We start from the raw sequence: 21,124 nt of genomic DNA, 5'->3' as shown, positions 1-21,124 counted from the left end.
TCTCTTTTCTTTTAGTTTTGTTTTAAAGGAAAGAAAAGATTGGGACAGTAATGGAGGGGGAAGAGGGGTCAAGGGAATTCTGTTTTTAAAGAAGAGAAAAATAACAGTATGTTTATATGTTGATGAGAAGGATTAAGTTGAGAAGTAAAAATTGACAGACTTTCTGGAATAATATCCTTGAGAAGGATTAAGTTGAGAAGTAAAAATTGACACTGATAGAGGAAAGACTTTTGGGAATAATATTCTTGAATGGGCAAGAGAAGCTGGGATCTAGAACTTATGTGGAAGGGTGGCCTTTGCTAAGATCACGGCAAGTTCATCCATAGGACCAGGAGAGATGGAGCACAAGTGGGTAGATTCCGTGGTATTGGGAGCTTGTGAAAGTGCTCTTGTGATTGCTTCTGTTTTCTCATGAAATTGTAAGCAAAATCATCCACTGAGAGTGAGGATGGAGGAGGAGGAGGTTTGGGGTAATAGGACACTCTGTCCTAATGTCTAGGACAGTGGAAGGGTGAATGGATTAGGGAACAACTGTTTGATAATCTGTTAGCATCGACTTGCCATGTGAAGTTTGTGGTCACGAATTCGAAGTAGATGAGAGTCCTAATAAAGTGGCTGTGGCTTTCTCTAATCATGTTCAGCTGCTTGTAGGTGGAGAGTTAGATTTTACCAGGCTTGTGTTTTGTTTTGTTTTTTTGGCAGCGCCGCGTGGCTTGCAGGATCTTAGTTCCCTGACCAGGGATCAAACCTGGGCCCCTAGCAGTGGAAGCTCAGAGCCCTAACCACTGGACCACCAGGGAATTCCCCAAGCTTGTGGTTTTACCAAGACTATTTTGTGGGAAAGAGGCAAGGGAGTTGAGGGTTGTAATGACAGAGGTTAGGATAAATTAAGGGGGAAGTGCAGCCATCGGGGAGTAGGGATGAGGGCTGGTGAAAAGACTGTAGGATCAAATGAATTGATGGTCCGGTAGGGTGGAAGGACTGGCTGGATGCTGAGAGCTAGAGGGAGTGAGCTGGAAAGATAGGAGTTGGTGGTTACAGAGTAGTGTGTAGAAATTGAGATTATGGAAGAGGTGCAGTTATTTGGATGGCAAGGTCTGCTACCTGACCATGGGAGTGAGTGGCTGGTGTAGCATAGAGATTACTGAAAGGGATGAGGTCAAGGAATTGATATGCTTGGGTATTGGAGGGTCATCTATATAAACACTACATACTCTCATTGGATCAGGTTGCCGTGCTCAGAGATGACTTGGGTTAGAAATCAAGCTCTTCCTCCATTGCCCGGCTCTATGTCAATTTTCTTATCGGAAAGATGTAGATGTTGATAGTTTCTACATCCTAGGGCTGTTGTGAGGACTAAATGAATTAATACACATAAAGCACCTAGAACAGTGCCTGACATATAGTAAGTGCAAAATAAGCTTTTATTTTTATTTGTATATTTATGACTAACAAATGCATAACTCTAGGTCAGACCTATCTTCACACAGACTCATGCGTGGTTTTTTTAAAAATATTTATTTGTTTATTTACTTTTGGCTGTGTTGGATCTTTGTTGAGACTCTGTGTTTGCGGCACACAGGCTTAGTTACCCTGCGGCACACTGGGTCTTAGTTCCCTGACCAGGGATCGAACCCACGTCCCCTGCATTGAAAGGTGGATTCTTAACTGCTGGACCGTCAGGGAAGTCCCTCATGCATGTTCTTTTATAACAAAAATCCTAGAAATAGTTGTCTATACTTTTCTGCCCTTTCTCACCTCCCATTTCCCCCTCTACTCTCTAAAATGAGTTTTTTCCCCCTACCTCTCTGCTAAAAATGCTTTTGAAAAGTCGCCAATGGTCTTGATCTTGCCAAGTTCACTGATTAATTCTCAGTCTTCATCTTACAGCATTTGACATGGCTTTGATTATGTCTTGCTTCTGAAATCCTTATAAAATTTTTGGCTTTCCAGGGCATCTCATTCTCCTGGGCTTTCATCACTGTTATCCCTTCTTAATCTCCTTTGCCGGGTCCTCTTCCTATTCCTGATAAATTGGCACATTTTTGGGGCTAAGTTTTTTTCTCTATTTATACTTACACCCAAGATGATCTAACCATACAGTTTCAAATAGCATCTGTATGCTAATGTGATCTACTCATATATCTGACTTCCTACTGAACCACTCTATTTGGATGTCTACTGAACATCTCAAACTTAACTGTCCAAAACAGAAACAGTTGATTTCTACTCCACCCAGACCCGTTTCCTCAATTCAGCTAATGGTATCACCATTCACTTATTCCCTCAGGCCTTAGAGTCATCCTTCACTCATGTCTTTTCCTCATCCTTCACAATCAATCCATTTAGCAAGTCCTGTTGGCTCCAACTTCAGATTAAATCTGGATTTGGACCACTTCTCACCACCTCTGCCACGTCATTCGAGTCCAACCCACCATCCTCCTTCTCTCCTGTCTCTTTGCTTTCATTCTTGCCCCCCTACAGTCTCCATCCAGCATCCAGGAGGCCTTTTAAAATGTAGATCAGGGCTTCCCTAGTGACGCGGTGGTTGAAAGTCCGCCTGCTGATGCAGGGGACACGGGTTCGTGCCCCGGTCCGGGAAGATCCCATATGCCGCGGAGCAGCTGGGCCCGTGAGCCATGGCCGCTGAGCCTGAGCGTCCAGAGCCTGTGCTCCGCAATGGGAGAGACCACAACAGTGAGAGGCCCGCGTACGGCAAAAAAAAATAAATAAATAAAGTAAAATGTAGATCAGTTTATGTCTTTCCAAATAACATAAACTGCAAATTTTACCATGGCTTTCCCTACTTGTGAAAGACTCAAGAGTCTCCCATGGCCCTGAGGGTAGTGTTTTATGGCTTTCCTGCTGGTCAGTAAGCTGTGTGTGGGCTGAACAGTACCTGCCATTTCTTGAATCAGAATGCATAGATTTGGTGAAATGTTACGGAGACCTTAAAAAAACTGTCTATTTGGTGCAGTAACATGGGATAAATCTTGACGAAAGAAGAGGGAATAGCCTCTCCCACCGTTACTTTCACACTGGTATGATTGAATAAATTGTTATGTGAACACATGATTACAGCCCGTAAGTGGATAAGGAAAAATGGAAACAGTTGTCACAATCACGGAATTATAAGTAAACATTTCTTTCAAACAGTTCGTTCAATCATGTTATTTAAATTAAAAAAAAAAACCCAAAACTTTTTCTTTCTTTCTTTCTTTTTTAAAGGAAGGAGTCTTGTCAAGCCCCTTCACACATCCCCAGAACAAGTTAGTACTGAGCCCACTGGGCCACCGTCCACAGGTAGGCCGTCCAACGCTCGCTTGCGTCGCAAAGAGCCGCTCCCTCTGCTCCTTGCACTCCCTCCGCCCCACTTCCCCCTCCAGGCCCCGCCCCGTACCGGTGCGCCTGCGCACGGGCGAACACGTGGCTGCCGCGGAGCCAGAGCAGCAATGGCGGCGGGTGGCGGAGGTGTTGCGGACCCGTTCTCCCCCGCGGGCGTCCCCTGCGCCTTCTCGCCGCAAAGCCAGGCCTATTTCGCTTTAGCGTCTACAGACGGTCACCTGAGAGTGTGGGAGACAGCCAGCAACCGGCTGCACCAGGAGTACGTGCCTTCCGCGCACCTCAGCGGTACCTGCACCTGCCTGGCCTGGGCGCCAGCGCGGCTGCAGGCCAAGGTAAAGCGAGCTGGATGGCGCGGGGCGGGTGGCCGCTCAGCCTCAGCGCTTCGCGGCCCGGCGGCGCGCGATCCGTCATCGCGCGTGGCCCTCCGAGGCCCGGGGCGAGGAGGCACAGAGCGCGGTGGAGGCGCGCGCTGGGCCCACACCGTCAGCCCCGTGCGTGGCCTGTCCTGAGGGCAACGAGAGAGGGCGCGGCCGGATCCGACGGGCAGCGGACTGAAGCCCTCCTGGCGGGCTCCATGTGGTCTGGGTCCAGCCGTCGCGGGGGCCGCCATGTTCGCCGAGGCCCCGGGTCCCCCAGGAGCGGCTTCCTGCTACCAGGCCTGGCTCTCCTGCTTGCGCTTTTCAGAGCTCTGGTTTTTGACAGAGCCCCACCTTGGGGCTGTATTGTTCTTTTCCGACCCCTACCCAGCTCATCGGCCTTGCGCTGGGCAGTTAGAATGAACAAGTCTATTTCCTTGCTTCCGGACACCCCCCTCCACCCCCCACTCTTGGGGGCCGGCTCACCACGTGTTCTCTTCCACGTCCAGGATGTGACTATTTGAAAGTGTTGACTTTTCCCAGACTCGTTTCCATTGTAAGCCATCTGAACCTTCTTGCTGTTAAAGTTTTAACATCTGCTCGGCTCCCCCTTTATACATCCCCTTTTCCCCAAGTCTGAAGTCTGCATTAGGATATGGAGGTAAAGTGAAGTTGTAGTTTAACTTAACGAACGTGAGTCCAGGTGAAGTTTCTCTTACACGGGGCACTGCTGAGTTAGGGAAGGCTTCTCACTCTTAGGGATTCAATGAAAGACGTCATTCACTGTGGAGTCACTTGGCTGCATCAGCACTATTTCACACGCACGTGGGAACTGCGTGTATAAGGTAGCCAACCCGAATCAGTGCAGTGTGATTTGGAAGCATCAGGTATTGAGTTGTGTGATATTTAGCTGACACTGTGTGTAAACCTTAAAAAGTTAGTATTTAAACACATACACACAAAAAAAGAAAAAAAAAAGTTAGTGTTTAGTATAGATCTTAACTCCACCTGACTATCCTAGGAAACTTTCTGCTAACTTTTTAGGTTGAAAGTAGGGATACATCTAACTTGTTATACTTTGGATGAGTATGTTTAGGTGTTTTTCAGATCTTAAGCTTGATTTTCAAAGTTTCTGGATGAAGTGACTCCTGTTGATCATTAAAGAGACCTTAAGTCAAGCACAAAACTAGGACTTTAAAAAAAATCAGTTGTCATTAAGATGACAGCACTCTGCATATTTCTCCTTTTCAAATTTCTGTGTTTGTATTTTAACGGTCTTGTAAAGTGTTAATAATTCTAATGGTGAGAGGAAATGTGGAGCAGTGGTTAGATGCATGGACCCAAACTATACCTCCTCACTTTGAACCCAGGCTTGGCTTCATCGTAGGAATTGTGCCTCTAAATGGGAATAATAGTACTCACCTCATAGAGTGGTTGTGAAGGTTAACATACTTAATGATGCATAAAGCATTTAGAGTAGTTCTTGGTATGTAAGTGCTGCAAGTGTTAATTGTTGTTATTACCTCTTATTTGCATGGTTAGTCCTGCAAGGTAGATAAAGACTAACTTTTTGCTTTGTTCGTGAAGAAGAAACTGAGACTTTGGAAAATTAAGCAACTTGCGAAAAACCAAAAATGGAACCAGGACTAGAATGCAGGTATTTAGAGCCCAACTCTATTATCTGGAACAAATCATTCATATTAGGCTGGCAGATATTTGTCACCCACTTGATATTCTCTTGACTTACAATCATATTGTGTCAGGAGTAAAACTTTTGCCTGGTCTTAAATTTCCTGTTAAAAGTCAGTTTTGGATTATTTATAGCAGTCTGATACAATAGAAAAATACCTAGATTTGGTTTCATACCCAGGACTCAAACTTGTTTTGTCACCTTGAGCAAGTCACTTTACTTTTGGAGGCCTCCTTGAAAAAGAGTTGGACTACATTAAAAAAAAGTTCTAACAGGTTTCAGTGTCCTTTTACTTGTATGCTCTCACTTTAGTCACCTGACTCTGTGAAATGCCCTGTAATTGTTACATTTTTAAAAACTGAGAATCAGAACTAAGAAAGTTTAAATGACTTCTCCAAAGCCTTATTAACCAATGAAGTAGCTGTAGCCACTAGAGTCAAAGTACTTTGATTCCTGGGCCAGTGCTCTTACTGTAACCTTAGATCTTCAGTCACAGAATTGAGAGTTGGGAGGATGTGATTTTTAAAGATAGCGGTTGCTACAAATCACTCTTCATTTTCTGCCTTTGCTCCCAGGTCCCTGGGTTATGATCCTTGCCACTTAAGTTTTAAGATGCTCTCTTAAGCCCTTATTTTACGTGTAAATCAGTTTGTAGGAGTATTCTGCATCTGGTTCAGTAACTGGCAGTTTGCCACCCAAGGACAAAGTTTGGTGACATTACTCTTATCAGTGGAGAAAAATGAGTTGGTGCTGGGTTTCTTGGGTAACAGGAGCTAAAGCAGTGGTTCATAAATTTTTATAAAAATTAGATTGCTTCTTGGTCACAAAATGATTATAATTCTTTGCATTTATGTCACAGTAGGTTTTAGAAGATTTTTGTATATATCATATAGCTGAGCATTTTATTTGGGTGATGGAGCCTGGGGGGAAGAGGACCTCAGATGATGATGAGAAAAATGCAAGGAGATGGATTGATGGACTATGCATGGGTGCTGTTTTTAGAGTTCCTCAGGTTTATGTGTGTAAACTGAGGCTGAGATGGTAAATGATATGCCAGAGGCACACAGTAAGTGGCTGAGCTACCCAGGAACTGACCCTGCTTTTTCATTGCTCCTTTAATTCCAAACTTTTCAATTTTTCCTTCTCTAACTGCTGTAGAGCCCTGAAGAAACAGACTGGCTACCACAATAAATGCATTTATGTTACTTTGCTGTCACTGTAGTTAAAATGACCCCATATGGCTTAGTGCTTATTAAAGGAGGCACATGGCATTTCAGGCATTGGACAGGGCAAGCACAGCAGCATTAAGGATGTTTCTAGGAAAAATCTGAGCATCCCCAGTCCTAACCCTTAGGGACGCAGCACAATCCAGTTGTGTTCCTGTATAATGCTCTGTCTTACGGTCTCTCCAGTGTTTAAACTTCAAAAGGCTATGGTTTGCCTAATAAATCTTATTGGCAGAAATAGAAGTTCCTGTGTATTAGAATTTGTTTTTGATGTACATACTGTAGGTAATTACATGTAAAATGCACACATTTTGTTCATTGTTACCTATGAAACTTAGACATTTGCCAGAGTAAGTGACAGTTAAGATAGGCCAAGAAATGGCATAGGAGACTAATTGCAGAGTGAAACTTGAAACTTTGCCATCATTTTCAGTGACTAGAGGTCAATATTTTTCACAAATAGGTTTTGAACCATTAGTGGATTGTGAAATAGATTTGGTGGGTTGTGACAGCATTACAGTGATGAAGTAGACAATATTAGAGTGTATTTTGCATGGTAAAGGATAAGTTTTTTGGTGAAACTTGTTTCAGCTATATACACGTTTTTATGAGTGTGTGTATTGGTTTTCCATGTAAACTCTTTTCTTACTCTGGGATCTTAGTCTAAAGAGTCAGGGCTTAATTGGATGTGCTTTTCCCCTCTGTCTTCACTTCATTTGTACTATGCCTTGCGTTTATAAATCATGCACATTTAGACTCACTCAGCCTTCTGATTGCCTTCTGGATCAAATACTGCTTTCTTGAGACTGCTGTTGGCATTTATTGCTTAGCTCGGTCAGCCCCTCACATTGGAAAAGACTATTTAGTCTAAGTAATAGACCAAATCCTTTTGGTCTTCGTTCCTGGTACTTTCTGGAACTCAGATTTTCTTTTTTTGTTTGTTTTTGTTCTTTTTTTCGGTCACGCCACGAGGCTTGTGGGGTCTTTGTTCCCTGACCAGGGATCGAACCTGGGCCCCTGCAGTGAAAGCGCCAGAGTCCTAACCACTTGACCTCCAGGGAGTTCCCTGGAACTCAGATTTTCTGATTACAGATATATGAACTAAATTTTTAGCCTACCCTATCCATTCACTGTATATATTTACACATGTAATTAATGTGCACATGACATGAAACAAAGCAGTATGACTAAGACATTAAAGAAGAAATACAGACAATTCAGATATACTGTGTCTGAAAGAAGAGGTTTTTGTGGAGAGATCATATTTGAGGTGGACCTTGAAGCAAGGATCGATTTTTAACCAAATTGATAATTGAGATGGATAGAAAAAGGCCCCTCCCAAAAGAGGAAAAAGCAAATGGGAAAGTGTATTCGTGATTAGGGAGTGCAATGTAAGGATGGAATTGGAAATAAGACTGGAAAAGGTGGTTTGGAGGCAAATTGTGGATGCTTTTGAATGCTAAACAGTTTTGTTTTTGTTTTTTTTGGGGTACGCGGGCCTCCCACTGCTGTGGCCTCTCCCGTGGCGGAGCACAGGCTCCAGACATGCAGGCTCAGTGGCCATGGCTCATGGGCCCAGCCGCTCCGCAGAATGTGGGATCCTCCCGGACCGGGGCACGAACCCGCATACCCTGCATCGGCAGGTGGACTCTCAACCACTGCACTACCAGGGAAGCCCTACCAAACAGTTTTTTTGATTTACTCTTCTCTGGGGAGTCATTGAAATTTTTGATCACAGAAATAACAGGTTCTGATAGAAAATGCCAACAAAAGTCTGTCATAATCTATAATCATCAGTACCACTAAACTCTTGGTTTCAGAAATATTTAGTAATGGGGTAATAGTTAAAATATTAGATTTCACTAAAATGCACATTGGTTATATAAACTTCTTATCTGGTTGATGTCTTACTTTTTTGGACATGCACATCCTGCTGAATGGGAAGTTATTTTTAAAAAGATCGTCCAACTCGGAGAAAACATACATGAGTCATTAGTTCTTTGAGGTTAATTAGTTGGATTATTATTTAGGTTTAGACCAGTGATCCTCAAAATTGGGCATAGATTCTGTGATACTCCTACCACTAGCCTCTGCTTGCTTCTCCTAAAAATAGAGATTTTGCTGATAGGGAAATCAGGGCTTTGAATATGTTAACGTTTAATTTCTAAAATTTCTTTGTGCTTTTTAATGCAAATTCACATCTGCAGAAAAACATATACATATTTGGACCAGCCTATGTTTCATACGTTAGAAACCTCATTGTAGATAATTTTAATTTGATTTGGGGAAAACCAAGAATAGAAGAAATACTTTCTAGAATCTTTCAGAGGAGAGTTTTCTGATGAGGTAGTAGTAGGTTGGTATAATTTCCTCTATTGTCCTTGCCTGAAATAGGTGTTTATGTCCATAACCTTATGCAGAAACCACATTTGCCCTCTGGAATCATTCAGAGGCGGCTTTAGAAATTCATGTAACTGAAGGTGGGGCCTAGGACATTTCCTGACTAAGAATGTTACTGAGGGGACGGGACCATCAGACGTTTTTATACTTTGGCTATTAATTGTGACTTCTCTTTTGAGTTTATTAATGTGGATACGTTTCTCAGGACTTGCAAAATGTTCGTTATTTTTTCTGTATTTAAAGTTATCTTATTTTTTGTTAAATCTTTTAACTTTTTGTTGACTTAGAGCGTCCAATGAATCAAATTCTTCAAATGTAACATCTCTAGAGGATAACTAAGAGAAAAAAAATGGAAAATGCCTTACAAATTTGCTCCTTGATTTTCTTTATGCACTGGTAACATCGTAGTTTTCATTGGTGGTTTTCTGGGTTGGGCAGATTTTATGTATCCTGGGCTGCTTTTTTGTGCTATGGAGCAAAGATCTTCCACTGTGGAGAAAATGTTCTCTTTTCTGTAATATTGGTCTCTTTTACACTAAAAGAATGGATTTCTCAGAACTTCTTTATGCTAAAACATAGGCTAGCAAGCTTTAATTTTAAAAAATTATAAACATATGGAAGAAAAGTTTCAAAATTATAAATTATTATTCAGCATTATAAACTCTAAAGTAGTACTCTAAAGTTGTGACCAATTGGCTGTCTTTCTGATGGATAGATGAGCTGTTCGTTTCATTTTTTGAATTAAATCAAAGAAGTCTTGGGCTGTTTGACACTAGATTGAAACTTGTGCCTCTTAAGTCATTAGAATCACGAAGACAACATGGAACTTTCATACTGACCCTTAAAGAGTCACTGGAACAACTTCTTTAGTGTGTGCTTTGCACTGCTGTACGAGTTACAACCATTTTTTGACTCTTAAGTGAGGTAATTGTATGTTTATAAATATAAAAACATTTGAGTCCCTTTTCCTGAAAATGAAGCCAGAATGCAAGGAAAGCTTTTGGGGGAGGGAGGAGGGGGAAAGCATTGGCTGCTTGTGTATGGATCTGTAATCTCTTTGCTTCGGAGTGGAGTCTTCACTTGGACCTGTTGGGAATGGTTGGTTTCCGAGAAGTGGAAGCAGCATTGAGGCTGTTCGGACTTGTTAAGAGTAGAATACTACCAAGAGCATGCTCAGTTATCCTATTTGCCTTCTTTTCAGAGAGGTAGGAGATGGGGACAGAGTATTACGAGTTCTTTCCATTGGAGTAATTATTTTCTAAGTAGTGAGAAAGAAATCATCTGAGAGCAAATCACATCTCCACTTTAAAAAAAAAATTTTCTTAGAAGCAGTCACATTCATTTGTGGGCTAGTGGGCATTTGCATTTATGCATTAATGATGTTTCAGTGTTTGAAATAATAAAGTAAAAAATTGTTTTTTCTTTTTTTTCCAGGAAGGTCCACAGAGGAAAAAAAGGAAATCAGAAGCTATAGGGACAAGTAACCAGGTTGACTTGTTGGCTCTTGGTACAGCAGTTGGTAGTATTTTATTATACAGTACAGTAAAAGGAGAATTACACAGTAAATTGATAGTAAGTATGTGTGTCTGTGTGTGTGTGTGTGTGTGTATTATATAAAAGAGCGATGACAGGAAACTGATTATTAGAGACTTATTAAAAACAAAGCAGCTCAGGATATGCTATAGGATCTGCAGTATGGGGGCATTTTTCTGCCCTTTCCATATTTAAAATTTTGAACAGTAATATTTGTTAAAGCTGTGATAGGTAACTTAGTTATTATTATAGGTCAGGATATGAAGAGTGTGAAGAACTATTGACTAGGCTTAAAATAAGAAAGGGTAGAAAGAATTCTGAGTATCACAGACAGCAGCTGCAGAAGGAGCGCACCACCTCCAGGGCTAGGGAACGAGGGAGGTGGTGGAATTATTGCTGAAACTCAGACCTTTGAGAAGCAGGTATTGCTCTCTGTGCTGATGTCTCTTGAGGGAGAGTGGCCCCATAGACTTAAGGTCCAGACCTCTGAGGAGGGGGTTTTAGCTGACTGCTGGTGTCTCTGGTTCTCCAGGTGTTGAAAAAAACTGCATATTGGGTTCAGCTGCTGTCAAAAGGATTGCCCCTGCTGGGGTGAAGAAATGTTGGGGTGATGCAAACTGGGAGACAGGAAGGAACACCTCCGTTGTTCCTACTCCAGCCTTGTCTCCCTCCTGCACCCTTATTGGGGGAGCCTACTAACGATCCAGCTGGCAAAGCAGAAATGGGGTTTGCAGAGTCCCAGCCCCAGCGTCCAGAGCAGAGAAGTGAGGGCTTGGTGCTGCAAGACAGTAACTTAACTGGCATAATGTATTTCAGACAGTGTCTACTACAGTGTGTTTTTGGTGTTCACTTAACTCCTGTCTGTATATAGGAATGCTTTCTGTATATATGAATAAAAGAATGTTTTCTCTTTTAAGTAACATCTATCCATAGACAATTTGGAACTACCTGAAGTTGAAAAGGGAAAACAATTATACCTAAGTTTATCACCGGGAGAACCGCTTTTGATAGATTGCATATTTCTTTGCTTTATGCATATGTTTAAAAAATACAGTTGGGTTCTGTCTATTTTGTATTCTGATATTTTCCTTTAAATTACAACATGAGTAATTTTCATATTTGTCGAGAACTAGTTATAAACGTTTTCAGTGACTGCATAAAATCCTGTAAATGGGGTAGTCCGTTGGTGGTTTAACTCTTACTATTTAGGTAGTTTCCGATTTTTTTGTTATAAAACTCTTTTCTTCTTACACGGGTTCCCAGAATTACTAACCTGTAATTAATGAGTCAAAGGTGTGAGTGTTAAGCCTTTTTATACATAGTATAACAATTTTCTGAAAGCTTTTCTAATTTGTACTTGTATCAGCAGTGGAAGGACGGTACGTGTATTTCAGTGGTGTTTTTGCCATCGTTGATTATTCCATTAAAGCAGCAGTAAGGCTAACAAAAAAACCCAGCTAATTTGATAGGTGAAAATTTTTATCTGATTTTATATCTGCATTTAAAAATATATCACTTGTTGGGACTTACCTGGTGGTGCAGTGGTTAAGAATCCGCCTGCCAATGCAGGGGACACGGCTTCGAGCCCTGGTCCGGGAAGATCCCACATGCCGCGGAGCAACTAAGCCTGTGCACCACAACTACTGAGCCTGCCCTCTGGAGCCCGTGAGCCACAACTACTGAGCCCGCATGCCACAACTACTGAAGCCCACGTGCCTAGAGCCCATGCTCTGCAATAAGAGAAGCCACCGCAATGAGAAGCCCGCACACAGCAACGAAGAGTAGCCCCCGCTCGCCGGAACTAGAGAAAGCCCGCGCGCAGCAATGAAGACCTAATGCAGCCAAAAATAAATAAATAAATTTATTTAAAAAATAAAAATAAAAATATAACACTTGTTTTTATATTAAAGATTATAAAAATAATATACAACTGAAAAAAATTTAAAGCATTCAGAGGTATATGTAAAGGAAATCTCCCTTTATTCCTCCTTCCTCCAAGTTGAGTGTGGTCCTCGTGGGCTTTTACCCCACTATAGTTTGGGTCCCATCCTTTGATTTGGTCAGTTTTCTGTGGTCAGTACGTACCTAGTATCTGGTGCACTGTGATAGCTGCTTTACTCAGTTACTGTGGCTGCAGACATGATGCTGATGGAGCCTAGAACTCCTTTTTAGATCAATTTGATACCTCCCAGGATTATATATAAATCTTTAGCAGGGAATGAGTTTATTAGAAAGGAACCAAGAGGGTCAGGGCAAGGAGTGTTGGGATGACGTGGTGAGGTAGAAAGGGCCCAGGCTTTGGAACTAGTCTATCCTGAGGTTGAATCCTGCTAGTTATATGATCAAGGATAAGTAATATAACTTCTCATCTCTTCAGTATTATATAACCTATGTTGCATGACTTTGAGATTTAGACATAACTATATATTGAAAGTGCCTAATGTAGTGCCTGGCATGTAATTGGTATTGAGTAAATGTTTGTTGAATGAGTAACTAATGAATGAGTGGACACCTGCTAGATTGCTTTCCAAAAAGGTACGCTAGCCCCTAGCAACGTATGATAGTGCCCTGTAATCTTACCAGGGTGGATATTATAATGCTAAACAAATTGGTAGATGAACAGACTAAAAATGTCACTTTGTTTTGCTTTGTATCTCTTGAATTACTATTAAAAATTTTCTTACTGAATTCTTTCTATGGAATTTATCTGTTCATATCCTTTGTTCAGTTCTTTGTGTGTGTGGCTATAATGTAGGACTTAGTTCTTTGAGTAGATAGCTCGTAGGAAGGAAGGGGACACGGGTTCAAGCGCTAGTCCGGGAAGATCCCACATGCCACGGAGCAGCTAAGCCCGTGTGCCACAACTACAGAACCTGTGTTCTAGAGCCTGCGAGCCACAACTACTGAGTCGTGCACCACAACTACTGAAAGCCTACGCTCCTAGATCCCATGCTCCGCAACAAGAGAAGCTGCTGCAATGAGAAGCCCGCGCGCCGCAACGGAGAGTAGACCCTGCTCACCACAACTAGAGAAAGCCCACGCACAGCAACAAAGACCCAACGCAGCCAAAAAATAAATATTTTTGAAAAATATTTTTCTTTTGAGATGGGAGCAATCTGTATGATGGAAGTAGTGATTTTGAGTTTTAACTTTTATGCTTAGATGTGTACACAGTGGTGACTCATTGTACGTATATTTAATGTGAATTCAGATGGAAAGAATGAAAATAATTGCTCACAGCGTAGGTGACTTAGCACCTTAATTCTGCTGAATGAGCTTGTCCTGGAATGTGTGTGAGACAGGAGACTTGAATTTGCTCTTTCCCAGTTGATTTCGCCATTCCTGTGTGCCTCTGAGTGAGCCAGCATCTTGCTGTGCTGAGTGTGTTTAAAGTTTCATATGGTATGAGCTGCAACACAAGGAAACATTTAGTGTTTCCCTGAAGGAACATTGATTTTTAAAGTTGAGAGATAGTTTTGGTGTAAAGGGATTTTCAAGGATAGTTTTAACTAGACATGCTTTTAAACCCTTTAAGATTTGACTTTATTAGTTCACTCAAGTGTCCCAAACTTTTTGCCACTGTACATGAAGCATTTTATCATGCTTAGTGCTGGCATTCCTGTCAAAAGCAGGTGGCATTTAGGACTAGTGTCGTTTGACTTATGATGTAGAAGTATGTTTTTCTAGCAGAGGAGAAGGGAAAGTTAACATTTGATAAAGTTATAGAAGATTTATCTCATTTTTGATATTGGAAATGGATAGATGCATTTTAGTTAGGTTAATGGGTAGGCTTTTTTAGTTAGGTTAAGGCCTAACATTTTAGTTAAGTGTTTAGTAATGATTCTAGGGTGCATATTGTCATAACAGATGAGCTTTATTTTTTTCTTTTAATTTTTTAAAAAATCTGCAGAGTGGTGGACATGACAACAAAGTCAATTGCATACAGTGGCATCAAGACAATGGCTGTTTGTATAGTTGTTCAGATGACAAACATATTGTGGAATGGAACACACAGACGTGCAAAGTAAAGTGGTGAGTAACATTGATGGTTCTGGGGTAACTTGGTTACTGTTTGGGAATGCTTTAGAGTTTGACAAATCAAGACTATATTCTTGATGTAAGTAAAGTTTGATATTGGACACAGTGGGGAACGTAGACACTACTAGTAAGGTTACAGACTGTTCTCAAGGAACATTTAATCAAATTGGACATGGAAGATTTTAACAGAAAAGTTAAATAATGGTACAAGAGTAAAATAACTGCACAAGAGATGCCATAAGGTAGCAAGTAATTACTGGTGAAATGATTAGGATAGTGTTGGGAAGGCCTGGTGGAAGAGAAGGGTTTTCAACTGGGTCTTCTAGGAGAGGTAAGATTTGGAAAGAAGAGGGTGGGAGGATCCTTTTGAGGGTGGAGATGTGGCAGGAACAAAGGCTAGGCGAAAGGGAAGTTAAAGATTTACTTGGAACCCAGTAGAGGCATTTAGAGGAGGCCCATATTAGGGAATAATGGTTGGTGGAGGATATGAGCCAAAGTAGCTTATAAGAGAGTCTGGCCTTAAGTGTCATAGATAAAAATCTCAGACAGCTCTTTTAGTTCAAGCGCCTAATCCTGTGATTGACTGCATAGTAGATGCTCAATGAATGTGGACAGTTGAATGCGGTTGAACTTACGTGGATGAGGACCCTAAGGAGGATAATGTTGCCCATGGTCTTACAGCTAATAAGTGGCAGGGGAGTTCTAATCTTGCTGTCTTGAATTCTGGCACAGTGTTTTTCTACTGTAGTCAAACTTCTTTGGTGGAGTTTTAGATTCTGTTTGGTAAGCATGAGACACTGAAGGTCAATGTCTTGGGAACAGAGTAACCAAAATAATGCTCTAGGAAGAAAATTTGCTAGCACTGTGTAAAATATATGGGAAGGAGCTAGTGCACAGGCAGAGAAGCTAGATCCCAGGTGGTGGTAGTAATAGTCCGGGTGTAGGATGGTAAGAGTGGGAAGAAAGAATGGAAAAGGTACCAACCAAGAAGAATCTTGGGTAGGATTGGGGGAGGGGGTGCTATTGAGTGAAGAAAGGAGTTAAATAAAATGTAACTAAGTTTACAGCTTTCTGAACTTACTAGGTGTCTAGTGGTGCAGTTAATAGAAACTCAGAAGAGGGAAGTGGTTTTAGAGTTTCTAAGCAAATTGAAGTAACACATGAAAGGCAAGACCCAGCAGAAGGGGTGGTGATAGAGGCTTAGAATTTTAAGGAGGGTTTGGGGCTGGAGGGGCAGAGAATAATCATTTGCCTAGAGGTTCAGTAAGTTCATTCCATTTACCTGCGGTGGTAGTTTCCATACTCATAGTTGTAAAGAGATGCCTGTGGAGATTCTCATCCACTAGGTCAGGGGTGGGGCCCATGCAGCTGTATTTTTTTTTTTTTTTTTTTTTTTTTGCAGTATGCGGGCCTCTCACTGTTGTGGCCTCTCCTGTTGCGGAGCACAGGCTCTGGACGCGCAGGCTCAGCGGCCATGGCTCACGGGCCCAGCCGCTCCGCGGCATGTGGGATCCTCCCGGACTGGGGCACAAACCCCTGTCCCCTGCATCGGCAGGCGGACTGTCAACCACTGTGCCACCAGGGAAGCCCGCAGCTGTACTTTTTAAATGCTGTCTGGATGAGAGTTCACCAAGTCACATTCTTCACATAGGGACTAACAATGTTCAAGGCACCGTTCAACATATTACACACAGTATTGTATTTGTAACACTGCGAGGTGGTCTCCATCCCTGTTTTACAGTTAAGAAATAGGTTGAATCACAGCCTGAGCTTTCATCCAAACTGTGCTGTCTCATACAATATTTTGTTTCCAGTTTCATTCTTGGCATTCTTATGCTATAGGTAACTGAGTTTATTTTCCATTTTAGGTATTATCTGTTGATTTCCTACTATAGAGGATGAGGATTTAGTTCTTAGCCTCTACCTTTTTCTGTCCCCATTTTCCCGATATTGTAATGTCACACTTTGATTAAGCAGTATTCATTGTTCACATTATGCCTAATTAACTATTGTTACAGATGAGACTTGGACTGTACTGTTTATATTCTGGCACAGAATTTTGCTTTTCTTGGGGTTTATAATTGCTTTATTGTTCATTTGCTTAGTTTTGTATATACCTGTCATTAGTTCAGTCTCATTCCTGCAATAGTGTAAATCTCATTTATTTTCAGACACATCAGTTAATCAATCAGTTATTTAATCTTTGGAGGCTTCCCTCCAGTTTCATTTATTTCTTGGCGGACTTCTCTGCCTTCTTCCCGTGATTATCCTGAGATTTCCTTTCATCATCTTGAAAATTCTCTTGCCAGATGGAACCTCTGTTTCCTGGATCCCATTTTTCTCTTTGTTGGTTTATTCCTTCTTTTTGGTGACACACACAAATTGGTAGCTTCCTGGAAGACAAGCAAAATCTCAATTGATAATTTGAAGATACAGACTTTTGGGTTGGAAATAATTCCCCTCAGCATTTTTTTAAAAATTATTTATTTATTTATTTATTTATTTTTGGCTGCGTTGGGTCTTCATTGCTGCGCGCGGGCTTTCTCTAGTTGGCGGCGAGCAGGTGGTTACTCTTCGTTGCGGTGCGAAGGCTTCTCATTGCAGTGCCTTCTCTTGTTGCGGAGCACGGGCTCTAGGCGCTTGGGCTTCAGTAGTTGTGGCTCGCGGGCTCTAGAGCGCAGGCTCAGTAGTTGTGGTGCATGGGCTTAGTTGTCCTCTGCATGTGTGATCTTCCCAGACCAGAGCTTGAACCCGTGTCCCCTGCATCGGCAGGTGGATTCTTAACCACTGCGCCACCAGGGAAGCCCTCCCCTCAGGATTTTGAAGCATTGGTTCGTTGGTTTTTTGGCTTTCATTGTTCATTATTTTTATATTTTAAAATATCCTGTGCTTTTTTTCTTCAGTCAGTGAATTATGTTGGCACTTGAGGGACCTTTAGCCTGGGAATTCATGCTCTGCGTTCTTCTCATACTGTGTATTTGATAATTTCATTCCTTCTCTTTTCTTTGATCTTTCTCTTATACTACATACTGTTATTTAGGTGTTATATCTCCTGGACTAATCCTTTTGGTCTCTTAACCTTATTTTCATTTTCTCTTTTGTCTTTTTCTTCTGTTACCTGGGAAATTGCTTCAATTTCACCTTCTAAATCTTGTATTGCAATTTTAAGTTTCTCTAAATTTTTAACCTCTGGGAGCTGTTTTTCGTTCTTTGAGTATTTCTTTTTTGTTGTGTCATGTTTCTGTCATGTGTATAATATTTTCTAACTCTCTGAAGATATTATAGGATTTAAACTTTACTTTTCGTCATCTCCCTCTTGAGAATGTGTTTTAATTTTTGTTTGATTTTGGTTTCTTTCATGTTAAAGGCATTCTTCAAGTGACTGGAGATCCTCAGCTGCCTGTTGGTTTTTGAAAATGAAACATTGAAAAGCTGATTGGAAAGCCATTGTGGGTGTGTGGCTCAGTTGCTGGGCTTATTTGTAGAGTGATTGGGAGGCCTTCAGTATCAGGATGTGTAGGTCATTCCTCTGGAACCTGTCGCATTTCCTAGAGAGGAATCTTCTGATCTAGTGCTTTTCAAGCTTTAATGTGCACATATGTTATGTATGTTTACAGATCTGATTTAGTAGGTCTAGGTTGGGGCTTGGGAATTCTAACAAGTTCCCAGTTTCTGCTGATGGAGGAGGGTTGCACAAGTAACAGGGGACAGGGGTGTGGTGGTGTTGGCTCTGTGCTGGCCTTTTCAGTGCTCAGTGGCGAAATAGATTCAGGAAGCTTGTCAGGATGGTGATCATGTCTTTTTTTTTAAAGTGTGTCAATTCAGTGAGTAGATGTTGAATAAGGAATACAGGTGAGTGTTGAAGCTCTGGGAATTGGTGAGAAATTGTCAAGAATGTTAGGAACCAATGAGGGTAAAGGAAAAGTTTTCATACATTATTGTTGCATTTCCTTGATTATTGTTGAGGTTGGGTGTTTTCATGTTTATTGACAGTTGTGTTTCTTCTATGAATTGCTTGTTTATATATCCTTTGTCTATTTTTATTTTGAGTTTTTTTTTAAACTCAAGGAGTTCTTTCTTGAATACAAAGAGCTATTTATGTATTCTGAGTATTCTTTGCCTATATATTTTTTTCTCTTTTTTAATAGGTCTTTATTGGAGTATAATTACTTGACAATACTGTGTTAGTTTCTGTTGCACAACAAAGCGAATCAGCCATATACATACACATGTCCCCATATCCCCTCCCTCTTGAGCCTCCCTCCCATGCTCCCTATCCCACCCCTCTAGGTCATCACAAAGCACCAAGCCGATCTCCCTGTGCTATGCTGCTGCTTCCCACCAGCCAACTATTTTACATTCGGTAGTGTATGTATGTTGATGCTACTCTCACTTCGCCCCAGCTTCACCCTCCTACCCCATGTCCTGAAGTCCATTTTCTATGTCTTATCTCTTCATTCCTTCCCTGCAACTAGGTTCATCAGTACAACTTTTTTTTAGATTCCATATATATGTGTTAGCATACGGTATTTGTTTTTCTCTTTCTGACTTACTTCACTCTGTATGAGAGACTCTAGGTCCATCTACCTCACTACAAATAACTCAATTTCGTTTCTTTTTATGGCTGAGTCTTTACCCATTCATCTGTCGATGGACATTTAGGTTGGTTCTATGTCCTAGCTATGGTAAATAGTGCTGCAGTGAACATTGTGGTACATGTCTCTTTTTGAATTATGGTTTTCTCAGGGCATATGCCCAGTAGTGGGATTGCTGGATCATATGGTAGTTCTATTTTTAGTTTTTTAAGAAACCTCCATAGTGTTTTCCATAGTGGTTGTATCAGTTTACATCCCCACCAACAGTGCAGGAGGGTTCCCTTTTCACCACACCCTTTCCAGCATTTATTGTTTCTAGATTTTTTGATAATGGCCATTCTGGCCAGCATGAGGTGTTACCTCATTGTAGTTTTGATTTGCATTTCACTGATAATTAGTGATGTTGAGAATCTTTTCATGTGCCTCTTGGTCATCTGTATGTCTTCCTTGGTGAAATGTCTATTTAGGTCTTCTGCCCATTTTTTAACTGGATTGTTTGTGTTTTCGATATTGAGCTCCATGAGCTGTTTGTATATTTTGGATATTAATCCCTTGTCCGTTGTTTCATTTGCAAATATTTTCTCCATTCTGAGGGTTGTCTTTTTGTCTTGTTCATGGTTTCTGTTGCTGTGCAAAAGCTTTTAGGTTTAATTAAGTCCCATTTGTTTATTTTTGTTTTTATTTCCATTACTCTAGGAGGTTGGTCAAAAAGGAACTTGCTGTGGTTCACGTCAGAGTGTTTTTCCTATGTTTTCCTCTAAGAATTTTATAGTGTCTGGTCTTACATTTAAGTCTTTAATCCATTTGGAGTTTATTTTTGTGTATTGTGTTAGGTAGTGTTCTGATTTCATTCTTTTACATGTAGCTGTCTAGTTTTCCCAGCACCACTTATTGAAGAGGCTGTCTTTTCTCCATTGTGTGTTCTTACCTCCTTCGTTGTAAATTAGGTGCCCATATGTGCATGGTTTTATCTCTAGGTATTCTGTCTTGTACCATTGATCTATATTTCTGTTTTTGTGCCAGTACCATACTGTTTTGATTACTGTAGCTTTGTGGTGTAGTTTGAAGTTGGGGAGGCTCATTCCTCCAACTCCATTTTTCTTTCTTAAGATTGCTTTGGCTATTCAGGGTCTTTTGTGTTTCCATACAAATTGTAAAATTTTTTGTTCTAATTCTGTGAAGAATGCCATTGGTAGTTTGATAGGGATTGCACTGAATATGTAGATTGCTTTGGGTAATATAGTCATTTTCACAATATTGATTCTTCCAGTCCAAGGACACAGTATATTTCTCCATCTGTTTATGTCATCTTTGATTTCTTTCGTCAGTGTTTTATAGTTTTCGGAGTACAAGTTTTTCACCTCCTCAGGCAGGTTTATTCCTAGGTATTTTATTCTTTTTGTTGCAGTGGTAAATGGGAGTGTTTCCTTACTTTCTCTTTCTGCTATTTTGTTGTTGGTTTATAGGAATGCAAGAGATTTCTGCATTTATTTTGTATCCTGCAACCTTACCAAATTCATTGATTAGTTCTAGTAGTTTTCTGGTGCCATCTTTAGGATTTTCTATGTATAGTATCATGTCATCGGCAAACAGTGACAGTTTTACTTCTTTTCCAATTTATATTCCTTTTATTTCTTTTTCTTCTCTGATTTCTGTGGCTAGGACTTCCAAAACTATGTTGAATAATAGTGGTGAGAGTGGACATCCTTGTCTTGTTCCTGATCTTAGTGGTCACTTTCAGTTTTTCACCATTGACTGATGCTTTCTGTGAGTTTGTCTTATGTGGCCTTTATTATATTGAGATAGGTTCCTCTATGCCCATTTTCTGGAGAGTTTATCATAAATCAGTGTTGAATTTTGTCAAAAGCTTTTTCTGCATCTATTGAGATGATCATATGGTTTTTATTCCTTAATTTGTTAATGTGGTGTATCACATTGATT

At 40.9% G+C, this 21,124-nt stretch overlaps 1 protein-coding gene across 1 annotated transcript in view; it reads left to right on the top strand.

Annotated features, from left to right (window-relative positions):
- The first annotated feature begins 3,438 nt into the window (after nucleotides 1–3,438).
- WDR43 (WD repeat domain 43) overlaps nucleotides 3,439–21,124 on the top strand; it is a 47,225-nt gene continuing 29,539 nt past the window's right edge. Inside the window, exons 1-3 of the mRNA XM_060026883.1 lie at nucleotides 3,439–3,677; nucleotides 10,452–10,589; nucleotides 14,461–14,582. Of these exons, the coding sequence (XP_059882866.1) occupies nucleotides 3,453–3,677; nucleotides 10,452–10,589; nucleotides 14,461–14,582 (485 nt within the window). The 5' untranslated portion in view covers nucleotides 3,439–3,452. The remainder of the gene's footprint in view (nucleotides 3,678–10,451; nucleotides 10,590–14,460; nucleotides 14,583–21,124) is intronic.

This window comes from Delphinus delphis, chromosome 12 (assembly GCF_949987515.2).
Source record: "Delphinus delphis chromosome 12, mDelDel1.2, whole genome shotgun sequence".
In the NCBI taxonomy this organism is placed as follows: domain Eukaryota; kingdom Metazoa; phylum Chordata; class Mammalia; order Artiodactyla; family Delphinidae; genus Delphinus; species Delphinus delphis.
Note: the sequence above shows the minus strand (reverse complement) of the source record. Positions and strands in the feature narration are given on the sequence as shown.